At 43.3% G+C, this 12,232-nt stretch overlaps 1 protein-coding gene across 3 annotated transcripts in view; it reads left to right on the forward strand.

Moving 5' to 3' along the window:
- Positions 1–12,232, forward strand: part of PISD (phosphatidylserine decarboxylase) — a 41,356-nt gene that overhangs the window by 8,546 nt on the left and 20,578 nt on the right. For all 3 annotated transcript variants that reach the window (XM_074293216.1, XM_074293225.1, XM_074293241.1), the window contains exons 2-3: positions 7,465–7,544; positions 10,164–10,339. In XM_074293216.1, coding sequence (XP_074149317.1) covers positions 10,164–10,339 — 176 coding nt within the window. In that variant the 5' untranslated portion in view covers positions 7,465–7,544. The remainder of the gene's footprint in view (positions 1–7,464; positions 7,545–10,163; positions 10,340–12,232) is intronic.

The raw sequence follows: 12,232 nt of genomic DNA on the forward strand, positions 1-12,232 counted from the left end.
AAAATCAGATCAAAAGGGAAAAAAAGAAGAGAGAAAAAAACAAACCACAACAAAAATGGTGAAAATACTATGTTGTGATCCACATTCGGTCTCCATAGGTTTTTCTCTGGGTGCAGAGGGCTCTCTCCATCACAAGATCATTGGAACTGGCCTGAATCATCTCATTATTGAAAAGAGCCATGTCCTTCACAGTTGATTGTCATATAATCTTATTGTTGCTGTGAACAATGTTCTCTTGGTCCTGTCCACTTCACCCGGCATCGGTTTCTCTAAGTCCCTCCAAGCCTCTCTAAAATCATCCTCCTGATCATTTCTTACAGAACACTAATCTTCCATAATCATAGGCCATCATTTATTCAGTCACTCTCCAACGAGCATCTACTCTGTTTCCAGTTCCTTGCCACTACAAAAAGGACCGCCGCAAACATTTGTGTACATGTGGGTCCTTTTCTCTTTTTTATGTTCTCTTTGGGAAGACACTGCTGGATCAAAGAGTATGCACAGTTTGATAGCTCTTTGGGCATAGTTGCACGATCTGTTTCACCATTCAGTACCGTGACTGCATTGTACACAATTTTCACGTCTTCCACAATGCTTTGTAATGTTTCCTGACAATGATGTCAATCAACCAAAAACAATCTTTCTGTAGTCCTTAAAAGCCATACGTCACTCTTAAATTATTTATGAAGGAATTACTAATGTATCAGGCTATTAATAGGAGTTTTCTTCTTGCTAATCTTTTATTCAAAGGGTAGGAACATTCCCATATGAAAGCGATCTTTCCCTCTTCAAATTTCTCTTTGCTTTGTCTAAATCCCTTCTGTACTTCTCAGTCTTCCTTATTATGATTAACTCTATTTTTGGCCTACCCATGGTCCTCATGGACACAGTACTTGTATCTTTTCTTTGTTCTTTCTGCTCCTAGCATGTAATATAATTGCTTAATAAATACTTATTAATTGGTCTGCTAGAAGACTACTATTTCCACCATTTACTAGCACTGTGATCCTGAACAAATCTATTCACCTCTCTCTCTGTCTCTGTCTTTCTGTCTTTCCCTCTCTCCCTCTCCCTCTCTCTGTCCTTTGCTCTCTCTGTCTCTTCTCTCTGTCTCAGACACACATCTTTATTTATCAGGCATTCTGAACATTGACAGATAATCTTTGGATACTGTGGTCTGTGGTTCCGTACCCAGGAATCTCTGTGATTCACCTATATGCCGGAGAACACTCCTCACCTTTTTTAAGGGAGAATCTTTAAGGCTGCTTGGTTTTTTGAGTCAAATGCAGTTTTGTAATTAAAAACTACTACCACAGTAAGCAGCAGTTAGTGCTCTATATATTGATCTGTTAAAAAGATTTAAATGTTTTCATTAAGGGTCCCAGACACCTCCTTATATGCATAAAACACTCAGGAAAATTTTGTAGAAATAGGAAAGAAGGCCTTTTGCTTGGTGATTACTGATGTCTTCTTGGACATTTTGGAGGATCTCTTTCCCTTTTAGATATCTTTTCAGCTTTTAGAGGAATGAAAAATTGATCTGAATGTCTTTACAATGGCTTCCTCCTTTGTATGTATTTCTAGATCACATATAATAATTTTTCCCATTTTCATGAGTACCATTTCCATTTCTTCATGCAGAGCATTGTGTAAGTAAATCCATAAGGATTTATTAAATGCCTACTGTATGCCAGGCACTACTCTAAACCCTAGGGATCCAAAAAGGAAAGCCAACTTCTGTCCTCAAAAAGAGCCAAAGCTGGGAGGAGGAGGAGGAATGAACTGTTGACGGGCCTTGGTGCCCTCTTTAAAATGAGGCTGAGGGCAGAGGTGCTGCTGAGCTCCAGTGAACGTTTGATGGTGTGATATCCCAATAGACTGAGTTGTTCTGGGCCCAGAGGGTTGAGTCCAGCCTGGCTGATCCTCTACCATTTTTACAGTTCTTGGTTGTTCTTCCGTTTCATTTATAAATGCTCTTAGAGTCATCTGATGGGCCAGTTCCAGTGGTCTTGGGATGGAGAGAGCCATTTGCACCCAGAGGACTGTGGGGACAGAGTGTGGACCACAACTGTAATATGCACTCCTGGCAGTTACTATTACCAGTCTGTCCAAGGCCCAACAGACTACCTTTGACCACTGACTTTTGCAGTATCAACTCTAACTGGCTCACCTCCTTGTGAGGCCTTCAAAGGTCTCTGGCCATGTTTTCTTGACTCTATAGTTTAATAACCGGTAGCGCGCTCAAGGACAACCACGTGTAATCTTAAAAGCCTTTATTATACCTACTCACATAATGCCCTGACTTGATGCCCTGACTTGTTAACTTCTTACCTCTCACGGCGCCATCAGCTTGGCTCAGCTATCCCAGGTTAGGGAACCAGATTAAAAAGCGCCAGGTTAAAGACAGCGACTGCTGTCTGCAGTGGCTTATAAAGGGCCTATGAGGTCACACACACAGCCAACCAGCGAGAGAGTCGTCACCCATTAAGAAGCTATCTCAATATGGCCAGGATCCCACCCACAGGGCAGTCCTATATCCACAGAGAATACTTCTGGGCCACTCAAATCTCCTGTTGTGCTGTGGCGCCGCCCATTTAAAGGACCCTTACAATTCCCTTCTCTTGTTTTGCGGGAACCGCATCCTTACACACAACGTAGCATTTTCAATTTGTTGTTGCTGTTGTTTGCTTGCATCTATTTTTTCCTTTTTGATCTGATTTTTCTTAGGCAGCATGATAATTATGGAAATATGTATAAAATTGCACATGGTCAGTCTATATTGGATTAATTTCTTTCTAGAGGAGGGAGTGGGGGCAAAGGGAAGGAGAAAAAAAATTGGAATACAAGATTTTTGCAAGGGTGAATGCTGAATATCTGTACATGTGTTTTGAAAATAAAAAGCTTTATTTTAAAAAAAATAAAAGAATTGCCAGTACATATCCTTTTGCAATGTATTAATTTAAAACATTTCTTAATCGTTAAATATTAAGTTCTTTATATATTTTGGAAATAATATCTTCAAAGTAAAAAATGTTGAAAATTAAAAAAAAAAAAAAAAAAAAAAAAAGAATCATCTGATGGCCTAGACTGGTTCTTTGAGAGAAATTGTGGTTTATTCAATCTGACTGTTGGGAGCCTTTGCAACTTGGTCGAATGTAGAGGAGCTCATAGTGAGTTGGATGCCATTTTCAGGCCAGGAGGATATAGGAGGAAATAGTGCAGTGAAGGCAGACTAATGCAGGTGTAATATTTAGCCAGAGGAAAAAAAAAAATCAAACTTTGGTGACTTTGCCATTGTTTATTTTCTTTCCTTTGATAGAAGTTAAGCATATAGAACAGGATGTTGCTAGAAGTAAATATGTACGGTTTCACAATTTCACTACAAGGGAAACCTTGTTAATAAATTTAGCATAGCTAGGCCCTTGGAAAAAGATGAATGATCAGAGAATTTCAGAATCAGTTGATCAGCAGTTATTCATTAAGCCTCTACTATGTTCTAGGGCCTTGGACAAAAAGACAAATACAAACCAGTTCCTATCTTTCAGAAGCTTACATTTTCTTGGGGAGAGAGCACGTAAAAATATACAAAATATATTCAAAGTAAAATATGGAGGAAGTGAGGAGTACTCCTAGCTGGGGAATCAGGAAAGGCCTCTTATAAGCAGGGATATTTGAGCTGAGCTTTGAAAGAATTGGGATTCTGTGAGGCAAAGGGAAGGAAGGAATTTGTTTCGGACATGGGAAATAGTTTGTACAGAGTAGTGTTTCCAAATCCTTGACAATAATAATCCTTGGAATTAGGGAATCTAAATCCCAGGGAATTCCCAAAGTCATAAATTCTCTATATTCAGTAGTCGGTAAACATTTACAAATCACTTACTCTGTGTCTGGCTTTATGCTAAATACTAGGGTCACAAAGAAAGGTATAAATAAGTCACTTGCTTTCCTCAGAGCTCACAAATTAATGAAGGAAGACCACAAAGACATTAAAAAAGGTGAAGAGGGCAGCTAGGTGGTGCAGTGGATAGAGCACCAGCCTTGAATTCAGGAGGAGTTCAAATCTGGTCTCAGACACTTAACACTTCCCAGCTGTGTGACCCTGGGCAAGTCACTTAACCCCAGCCTCAGGGGGGGAAAAAAAAAAGGTGAAGAAAGGGGAGGGGGACACAATGGAGTGAAGAAGGTGTGATTTCATCTTGGAGAATGGTGAGGGTTTGGAGATCATGAAACCCAGGTCAGCTGAATGGGAAAACATTTTTTAAAATTTAAAAAAAAATAAAAGTGGGTGATTATAATAATGAATCATTTTTCTAAGATAAGGTGGTACTAAAAGTTTCAAAAGTTTTCTGCTAAAAATATGACACTAAATGCATAGTTTATTATTGTCGTGAACCTCCATAACAGATCTCGGTAATAGTGATTCAAAACCTCTGTCAATGAGCTAAATGGTTTCCTTTATTTTTCTTAAAATACCTTCACCATTCTTCATATTCTTTACTCATTATTATGGACATCTAAAAATTGTTTTACAAATAAGAATTATTAAGTTTGGTAGTATTGACAAAGAACTATAGTCAAAAGTGAATATTGAAACATTGGAAAATGCCAGCGACCATAATTGTTTTTCAAATAATGTGGCATTTAGAGCTCCCCACAAGATTGAACCCGGCCACATGGAATCAGGTGAAATTGCCCATTGTAGGACTTAGTTTGCTTTTTTCTTAGGCCATCAGGATAAAGTCTACTACGCATATAAACTAATTCTTATTTGTTTTCTCAAATGATTCATCCTTAGCAGGAGTTAGGACCACATGACAGCACTTAAAAGCCGACTAACCCATTAGATCAGGACTGTTTCTTTGTGTTCTGTCCCAGTTCCTGGAAATGTTGACCTTCTCCTTTGACTCTGCATGTCAGCATTTCTTGCTCCTGCTTTCAGCTTGCTGTCAGTGGATTCCTTTGATCCACTAATGTCTCTTTGTTGATTGTTAGCCTCTAATTCTCCCTCCCAGTTTCTTGAGGGATTGTTTTCCTCTCAGGATTTGGGATTCAGAAAAACAGAAATTTTCAAGAAATGCTAGGAAGGAATTTTCCTTATGGAAGCCCAAAGACATAGATTAGGAGACATGAATTATGAGGAATGACAAGAAAGCCCAGTTTGCCGGACTGTGGAGTATGTGAAGTAGAGTCATGTGTAAGGAGCTTAGGAACCGAGAGGCACACTGATGTGAAGGATGGTCAGGACCAAGCAAAGGCATCTGCGCTTTATCCCAGAGGTGACGCGGAGATAGTGGAGCTTGAAATTTGCTTTGTCTCCTGGGTGGGGGGGATGGTTTAGAGGAAGGGAGGAGATGAGAGGGTGGAAGCTGGCAATGGGGAGGAGGTGGGAATGACAAGATTTATCAGCTGATTAGATACAGTTCTCCCTTCTATGATAACCAGTCATCATGTCTACTGGAGGAGGGGTTCCAATACAGGGCCAAGCCAGGCTCCTCCAGTAGACCTGACCTCCAGTCCATTTAGCTATATTTGTTCCAAAGTTTTCCTTTATATTTGCTTTTTTGCAACTTCTACCCATTGTTGTTAGTGCTTGTCTTCTGGCGTCAAGGACAAAGCTAATTTCTCTTCTCCATGACAGGCCTTTAAACACTTGAACCTAGTTATCCTTGAGGCTTTTCCAAACTAGTCTTTTTAATATGGCAAGAACTTCATCATCATCCTGGATTTATGGATGTTTCCTGTTTATCAGTATATTTCCTAATATAACCCAAAATTCCGAATTGGGAGGAGCTTTAAAATGTAGATCATTAGTATTAGAAGGAACCTTAGCATCCCATCTGACGCTTTCATTTTGCAAAGGAGGGAAGAAGTGACTTGCTCAGAGTCACTCCAGATGTTATTGATAGAGCTTGGATTGTTGATTCCTATTTCAGTTATTTCTTTCTTCACCTGCTTTAGAGCTGGAGAGGAAAAGAACCAATGTTAGAAATGTTTTAAACTTCAGATGTGAGGAGAAAAAAATCACCCTGTGGAATATGCGTTGACAAACTACTCTTTCCAAACTAGACATAAATGGCGTTGGTAGGCAAAGTGAAGCCTAGGTGGTCACTGAAATGTTGCGAGTTTGGAAGCTTAAGAATCCCTCGGGAGACCCGAATCCTGCTTTTGACACATAAGTAGCTTTGTATCCTTCAGCAAAACTTGGCTTTTCCCAGACAAATCTAATCCTGCAAGTCCAACAAGCGGCTGATCTCTACTAGTAGAATGAATTTCTGTGCTGGGAGTACTCTCCTACCATGGAATCATAAGTTTGGACCCTGTTCCCCATTTAAAAAAAAAAAAATCAGCCCTAAAGGAGCAGAAATCCATGATCAGGTTTTCTTGGTTGACATTTTCCAGGATGGTAACCTTTGTCCTTTTTTTCGGGCTAAGATCAGAAACCTTGGCCAATCTACTATGTTGTTTCCATAGCCATCACCCTAGTTTGATTTAAACTCTTTTTACTCCTTATTGATATTTTGTGCTGTAGTCTTTCTCGTTTTCACTTTCCCCATCTCCCACTGAGTCTTCGGTTTTCTGTGCCCTGATGAGTGAGGACCATTCTTCTTCACTTGGTATCCAACATCCTCCATGTTTGGTCTAGTCGTCTTTCTCCCCAGCTCTTCTCTTCTGTGACTATTCTCCACTGACAAACTCTGCTTTTTGCAGATGTGCAGCCCGATTCCGTGCTGAGGTTAGGATGTTCTCACATCAGTCCTCAGCCTGTAGAAAACTTCCTTTTTAAAGACCCCTAACACCTCTCCCTCCCCTAGGCTCCCCAGTCAGAAACAAAGTTTGTTTTTCCTTTTCCAAACTCCTCTAGCACTTTCAGGCTCTGTACTACATTTGGACAGTCTGTCTTTTTTTTTTTTTGAGGCAGTTAAGTGACTTGCCCAGGGTCACACAGCTAATAAGTGTTGTGTCTGAGACTGGATTTGAACTTAGATCCTCCTGACTCTAGAGCTGGGCTCTATCCACTGCGTCATTGAGCTGCCCCCATCATTTATTCTTTTTGTATACATGTTGTGGTCTAACCCTCTCATATTGCAGAGGAGGAAACTGAGGCCCAGAGGCAGGAACCCAGGCTAGCCTAAGGACCCCTACTAAACACTACATAACTTTTTTTTACTTTTTTTTGAGGCTGGGGTTAAGTGACTCGCCCAGGGTCACACAGCTAGGAAGTGTTAGGTGTCTGAGACCAGATTTGAATTCAGGTCCTCCTGACTTCAGGGTTGGTGCTCTATCCACTGCGCCACCTAGCTGCCCCTAAACACTACATAATTGGGGACTGAGGGGGTCCATCTTCCCTTTCTTTGTATCCCTTCCAGTTTCTGGCACCAAGTGGGCAATTGTCACGTTGGCTGAATGAAATATTCACACTTCTGTAAAACTGTATTTTCATTGTGCTTTTCTGTCCAATTGTAGCCTCCATCAGAGGAGAAATCCTTACCTGAGCCGCTTTCTTCTGTCTTCGAAGCAGCTACCTGTCCACACGTTTCGTCCTGGTGAGTAGCAGGTCCCTTCTTGTGCTTTGGTCGGCAGATTCTACTGATGCCCATACCCATAGGGCCCTTGGAGGCTCGTGATCAACAGCTGTCAGTTACGTTCTCTCATATAACCAAGGGATGCTCTGTGGTTTGATAATTTATTAAATAACTTTGTGAGCCCCTCCTAAAGCGTACGGCTGCCAAGATGGCTCTTTGAAGCGTCACCTTCCCTAGTCTGCCAAGTGCTCTTCGCTGGTACTGGGGGCCCACCTCATGGATACCTAAAAGCAAAAGTGCCCAGTGGCAGTCATGAGGATGGCAGAGATTAGCCCTCTTCCCTTTCTGCTGACAAATTGAGGTCTCCTCTGAAGTCCGGATGCAGGGCCTCCCATGCTGGGGTGGGTCAGGAGCCTGGCTGTGGAGGAAAAGCTCAGGAGAAGGGCCAGGCCCGAGGACAGACCAGTGTGTGCTCCAGTTATGGCTGGAGCAGTAGCCAGGCAGCTGCTGTAGGGAGGTGCAGTTTGGGCCTCAGATAGTCTGAAAAACCTTCCCCGATCAGGGAAGGAGGCCCTGTTCCAATGATGGAGGAAGGGCCACTTGCATGAGGCGTGTGTTTGGGCCCAACAGAAGAAGCTGAAATTAAACCAAATTTTTTTTTTTTTATATTACTGAAAGAAAGTATCACTTCAGTGTTCTGCCTGTAGAATAGGTTAAAGGTGTTTTCAGTCATGGAATTTGCCCTTCCCAACGCAGTCTCCCCCCCTCTATCCTCTCACGGGAAGCTGATCTGTTTTTCTTAAATGGAGCTAAAGTCTGAGAGCTGTTCTTTATGATTTTTGTCATTCTCTCTGTAGAGGCGATTGGGGGAAGGGGACATCTTCTTATGTCTTTGGGATCCTGTTAGTGTATAGTAATTTTGCAATATTCCCTTCTTTTTGTTGTTGTTATTTTTCCATTTACTTTGATGTTTTCTGGGCTTACCTCACTTGGTATAATTCATATAAACCTCTCCAAGTTTCTCTGTATTTATCACATTCTTCATATTTTTGTAGCCCGGGAATATCCCATTACATTCATTTGTTTAGCTATCCCGCAGTCGATCTCCATTTCCCATTCTTTAGTAGTCACAGAAAGTATTGTTCCCGAGACAGGCTCCAATACACACCACGGTGTTTCTGATTTTGGTGACCATGGAGCTTTTCCTTTTGTCAGTGACCTACTTGTAGAATGTGGTTAGAGTGGAATTGCTTTGTCAGATGATACTTTAACCACTTTATCTGCCTGATTCCCAATTGCTTTCTAAAATAATAGATGTATTCCCATTTCCAATTCCCAGCTTCACCGACTGCAGATTAGTGTGCTTGTCTTTGTCCTTTTTTTGCCCCCTTTATTTGCTGGATATGGATTGAATAAATTTGTTGGTGCAAAAGCTTTTTAGATTACATACAATCCAAACTTAACTCTTATTTCCTTTTTGGTTTTTTGGTTCAGAATTCCTTTCTTATGCTGAATTTTTTAAGGGAAAATCAGTGTTTTCCTGTAGGGCCTCCCCCTGCCTATTGACTTAAGAGTTCTTGAGAATAGTTGGAAGAAGCTCTTTGTATCCTCCATTTCATTTCCTGGGCTAGGTTAGAGGTTGTAAAGATGTATAGAGAGAAGGATAAATAGGAGAGAAATATATACTGATTGGGATAAAATGGGAGTACAGAAAGGAAATCTAAATTGAACATGGGTAGAGAAAGTAGGCACCTTAGTGGCTCATAGAGAAAGCAGGCACCTCAATGGTGCTATCAGAGGGTATTCTCCCTCCAAGATTTTAGAAAGAAAGAAAACAAAAGAGCCCGGGAAGATCCCTTCTTGGGGCTCAATAGTGGGGACCGCATGTGGTCTCATAGATGTGAGTAGGCTTCAGACCACCTGCCGGTGATGATTGTAGCTTAGCTCTCTCCTTCCCCCATCTTCTCCCGAGTGGATCTTATTTGTGGAGTTTGTAGATGGCTTGAGGAGAGGCCCAGAGTCGCACACAGCGGGGCCCGCAGTGCACGCCTGCTGCTTTGGGGAGCCATCTTTGTGCTCAGGGCAGGCGTCTGAGGCAGAGGTAGCGAGGACCACATAGAGCCCTCCGCTGTTGAGATTTATTGAAAGAGAATGTTCTCTGCTGTTCCTCTTCTCTCTTGGCATTTGTTGAATGGGGTTTTTGGGTTTGAGAACCTAATTGGGAGCAGGGTGCTGCAGGGACCTACTCGTCCCATTCTTAACTTCATTCAGGTGCAGAATTTGGCCAGAAACTGGACAAGATGAAATCCTAAATTTCTTTGGTGGGAATTGAGTCAGCTTGAGCTACTAAGTTCAGCTTTTGGAACTAACCTTGGGAGAGGAAAGGCCTTTTGTGACCAGAAAAGCTTCATATCTTCCGCTTCTGCCCTTTAGAAAGCCACTGAGGGCTTCATCAGTGTCGCTGATCCCCTAGAAGCCCAGCAGGGTCTTTAGCTAACGTCTCGTGGCTTTCAGAGAAGCGTTTTGTCGAGCCGATGAAGGAGATCTACCCCTGTCTGGGCTCTGATCACGACTCCTTGGGCTAACCATTTTCCAAAGCCATGCTATCTCAGCTCACGGCTCCCCTGGCTTTTGTTACAGATGCAAGGATGTTCCACACGGCCACTCCCCGAGCCCTTTTCCGCCTGCGCCCATTCTATTTCCTGGTGGCCACCGGCGGCGGGTACGCCGGCTACCGTCAGTACGAGAACTACAGGGATCGAGAACTGGAGAGGCTGGGACTGGAAGTCCCACCCAGGCTTGCCGGAGAGTGGGAGGTAGGAAATTGGCCAATGTCTGCCTGTTCTCTCTTTTTCTTGCACGCTTTCTCTCCTCTCCTTTGTCCTGGTTGGGATGTCTCAGGGAGGCTCTGCTGTACAGAAGGTCAGCGGACCACAGTTGCAGGCTCCTTCTGGGGCCAACATGTGTGGCCGGCTTCTTTAGGAGACAAGGTCAGTCTCGTCTCTCTAGTGAGCTGGAGTCACTCAGAACTGTGGCTCCGGCCTCCCTGGGATCTCGGCCACTGCAACCCCGAGGCTTCTCAGTCTGATGTTTGAGCTCCATTGGGCAGCAGTTTTGTGATGTGGATAAATATAAATTAAGGCCTAGAAGATTCCCGGTTCCTTTAGTTGTTGGGCTCTTGGATACCCATGTCTATGTGGATGCTGAAATGGGATGAACACCCCTGCTTCCTGCTCTTGTGACCCTAATTCCCCTAAATCTGCCTACACCAAACAAAACTAATGAGCTTTGAGGTGTTTTAGGTTAAAAATGTTTTCAGCCATGGAATTTGTCTCCCCCCTTTTATCCTCTCGTGGGGAGTTGATCTGTTTTTCTTAAATGGAGCTAAAGTCTGAGAGCCGTTCTTTATGATTTTCGTCGTCCATTATGTGCTTCTCTGCTGGCCTTCAGGAAGAGTTCTGAAAGCCAGTGGGGTCATTTTGAAGGACTTCATATTTTGTATAGAGTCACGCCTCCCCTTCGTGGGGACATCCTTTCCCCACTTCTGGGAGGCAGCTCAGTCCATGCTCAGTGGGAGGCACAACACACACTTCATTCAGATTTGGTATTGGACACTGAACATTAACAAGGGGAAGCTTTATTTTGCCCTAACAGACAGCCTGGCCAGTTCTTGGATCCCCCTTTCTGACTATTATTTCTTCCTTGGCTCTTCTCGTTTCTTTTTTCCTTCCAGCCCCATGTCAGGGTTTTCCTTTGCTTTCTTCCTTCCTTTCTCCATTCCCTGCCTTTTGGGAGCTTTGTAGCTCCAGCTGTCACCTTGGCAGTTTGGACTCCAGCCCTTACCTCTCTCTCTGATTCTGATAGATGTTTCGGGCTCTCTGCCTTCCTCTCCCTGCTTCTGCTCTTCCCGTGATCTTCATCATTTTTTATGTGGCTGTTCCCTGAGCCATCCTCCCCAGTGTACCTGCTTACACTTAGCATAGTGTAAGCCTTTTGTCAGAGCATAAGAACGTGTAGGAAGTGATGAGGAACAGGGCAGCAGAGCACCAACCCTAAGCCTGGGGGCCTGGCCCTGCTTCTCCCTGCGGCTGTGTCCCTGGGGAGAGGAAGGCCCTTCTCTGGGGTGTTCTCTGGTTTGTGATCACACAGAAATCAGAGGTCCCTGAGGGTTTCGGAGTAATGGCGTAGCTGCATTGGCATCTGATGTCTTTGCTGTGTGTTCCGTTGCCCCCTTCCCAGAACAAGTGGAGTTGCCCTATCTGAGAGGATCTGGAGGGAGAAAGTGCTCTTGGTGGGGCCTACAAGGAGCCTTCCCATCCCCACTCGATCCCACAAGCACAGAGGCCAGACGTCTCTTCTTGATCTTGGCTGTCTGGTGCCAAAAAAACACCCGCCCAGAATTTCGTGCTGGGAACAGTGATATGAGGGACAAGACCACCGGCTCAAATAAATCAAATAAATTAAGGAGATTTCTCAAGGCAAAAGCAGAAAAGGGTTTTATTAGGATCTCATGAGAAAGGGTGTCTCCCTCCCAACAAGCATTTAGGCAAGGAGAGCCCGGTCCAGTTAACAGAGCAGAATTATAGAGGGCCTGGGGTTACACTCCCTATAGGCTGGATCCCTCCCCTGATCAGCCAGGACAAATGACCTCACATTCTAAGGCATAAAAGAGGAAAAACTTTCCCCTAATGATATTTTAGGATTACTGA

Source organism: Sminthopsis crassicaudata, chromosome 1, assembly GCF_048593235.1.
Source record: "Sminthopsis crassicaudata isolate SCR6 chromosome 1, ASM4859323v1, whole genome shotgun sequence".
Taxonomy (NCBI): domain Eukaryota; kingdom Metazoa; phylum Chordata; class Mammalia; order Dasyuromorphia; family Dasyuridae; genus Sminthopsis; species Sminthopsis crassicaudata.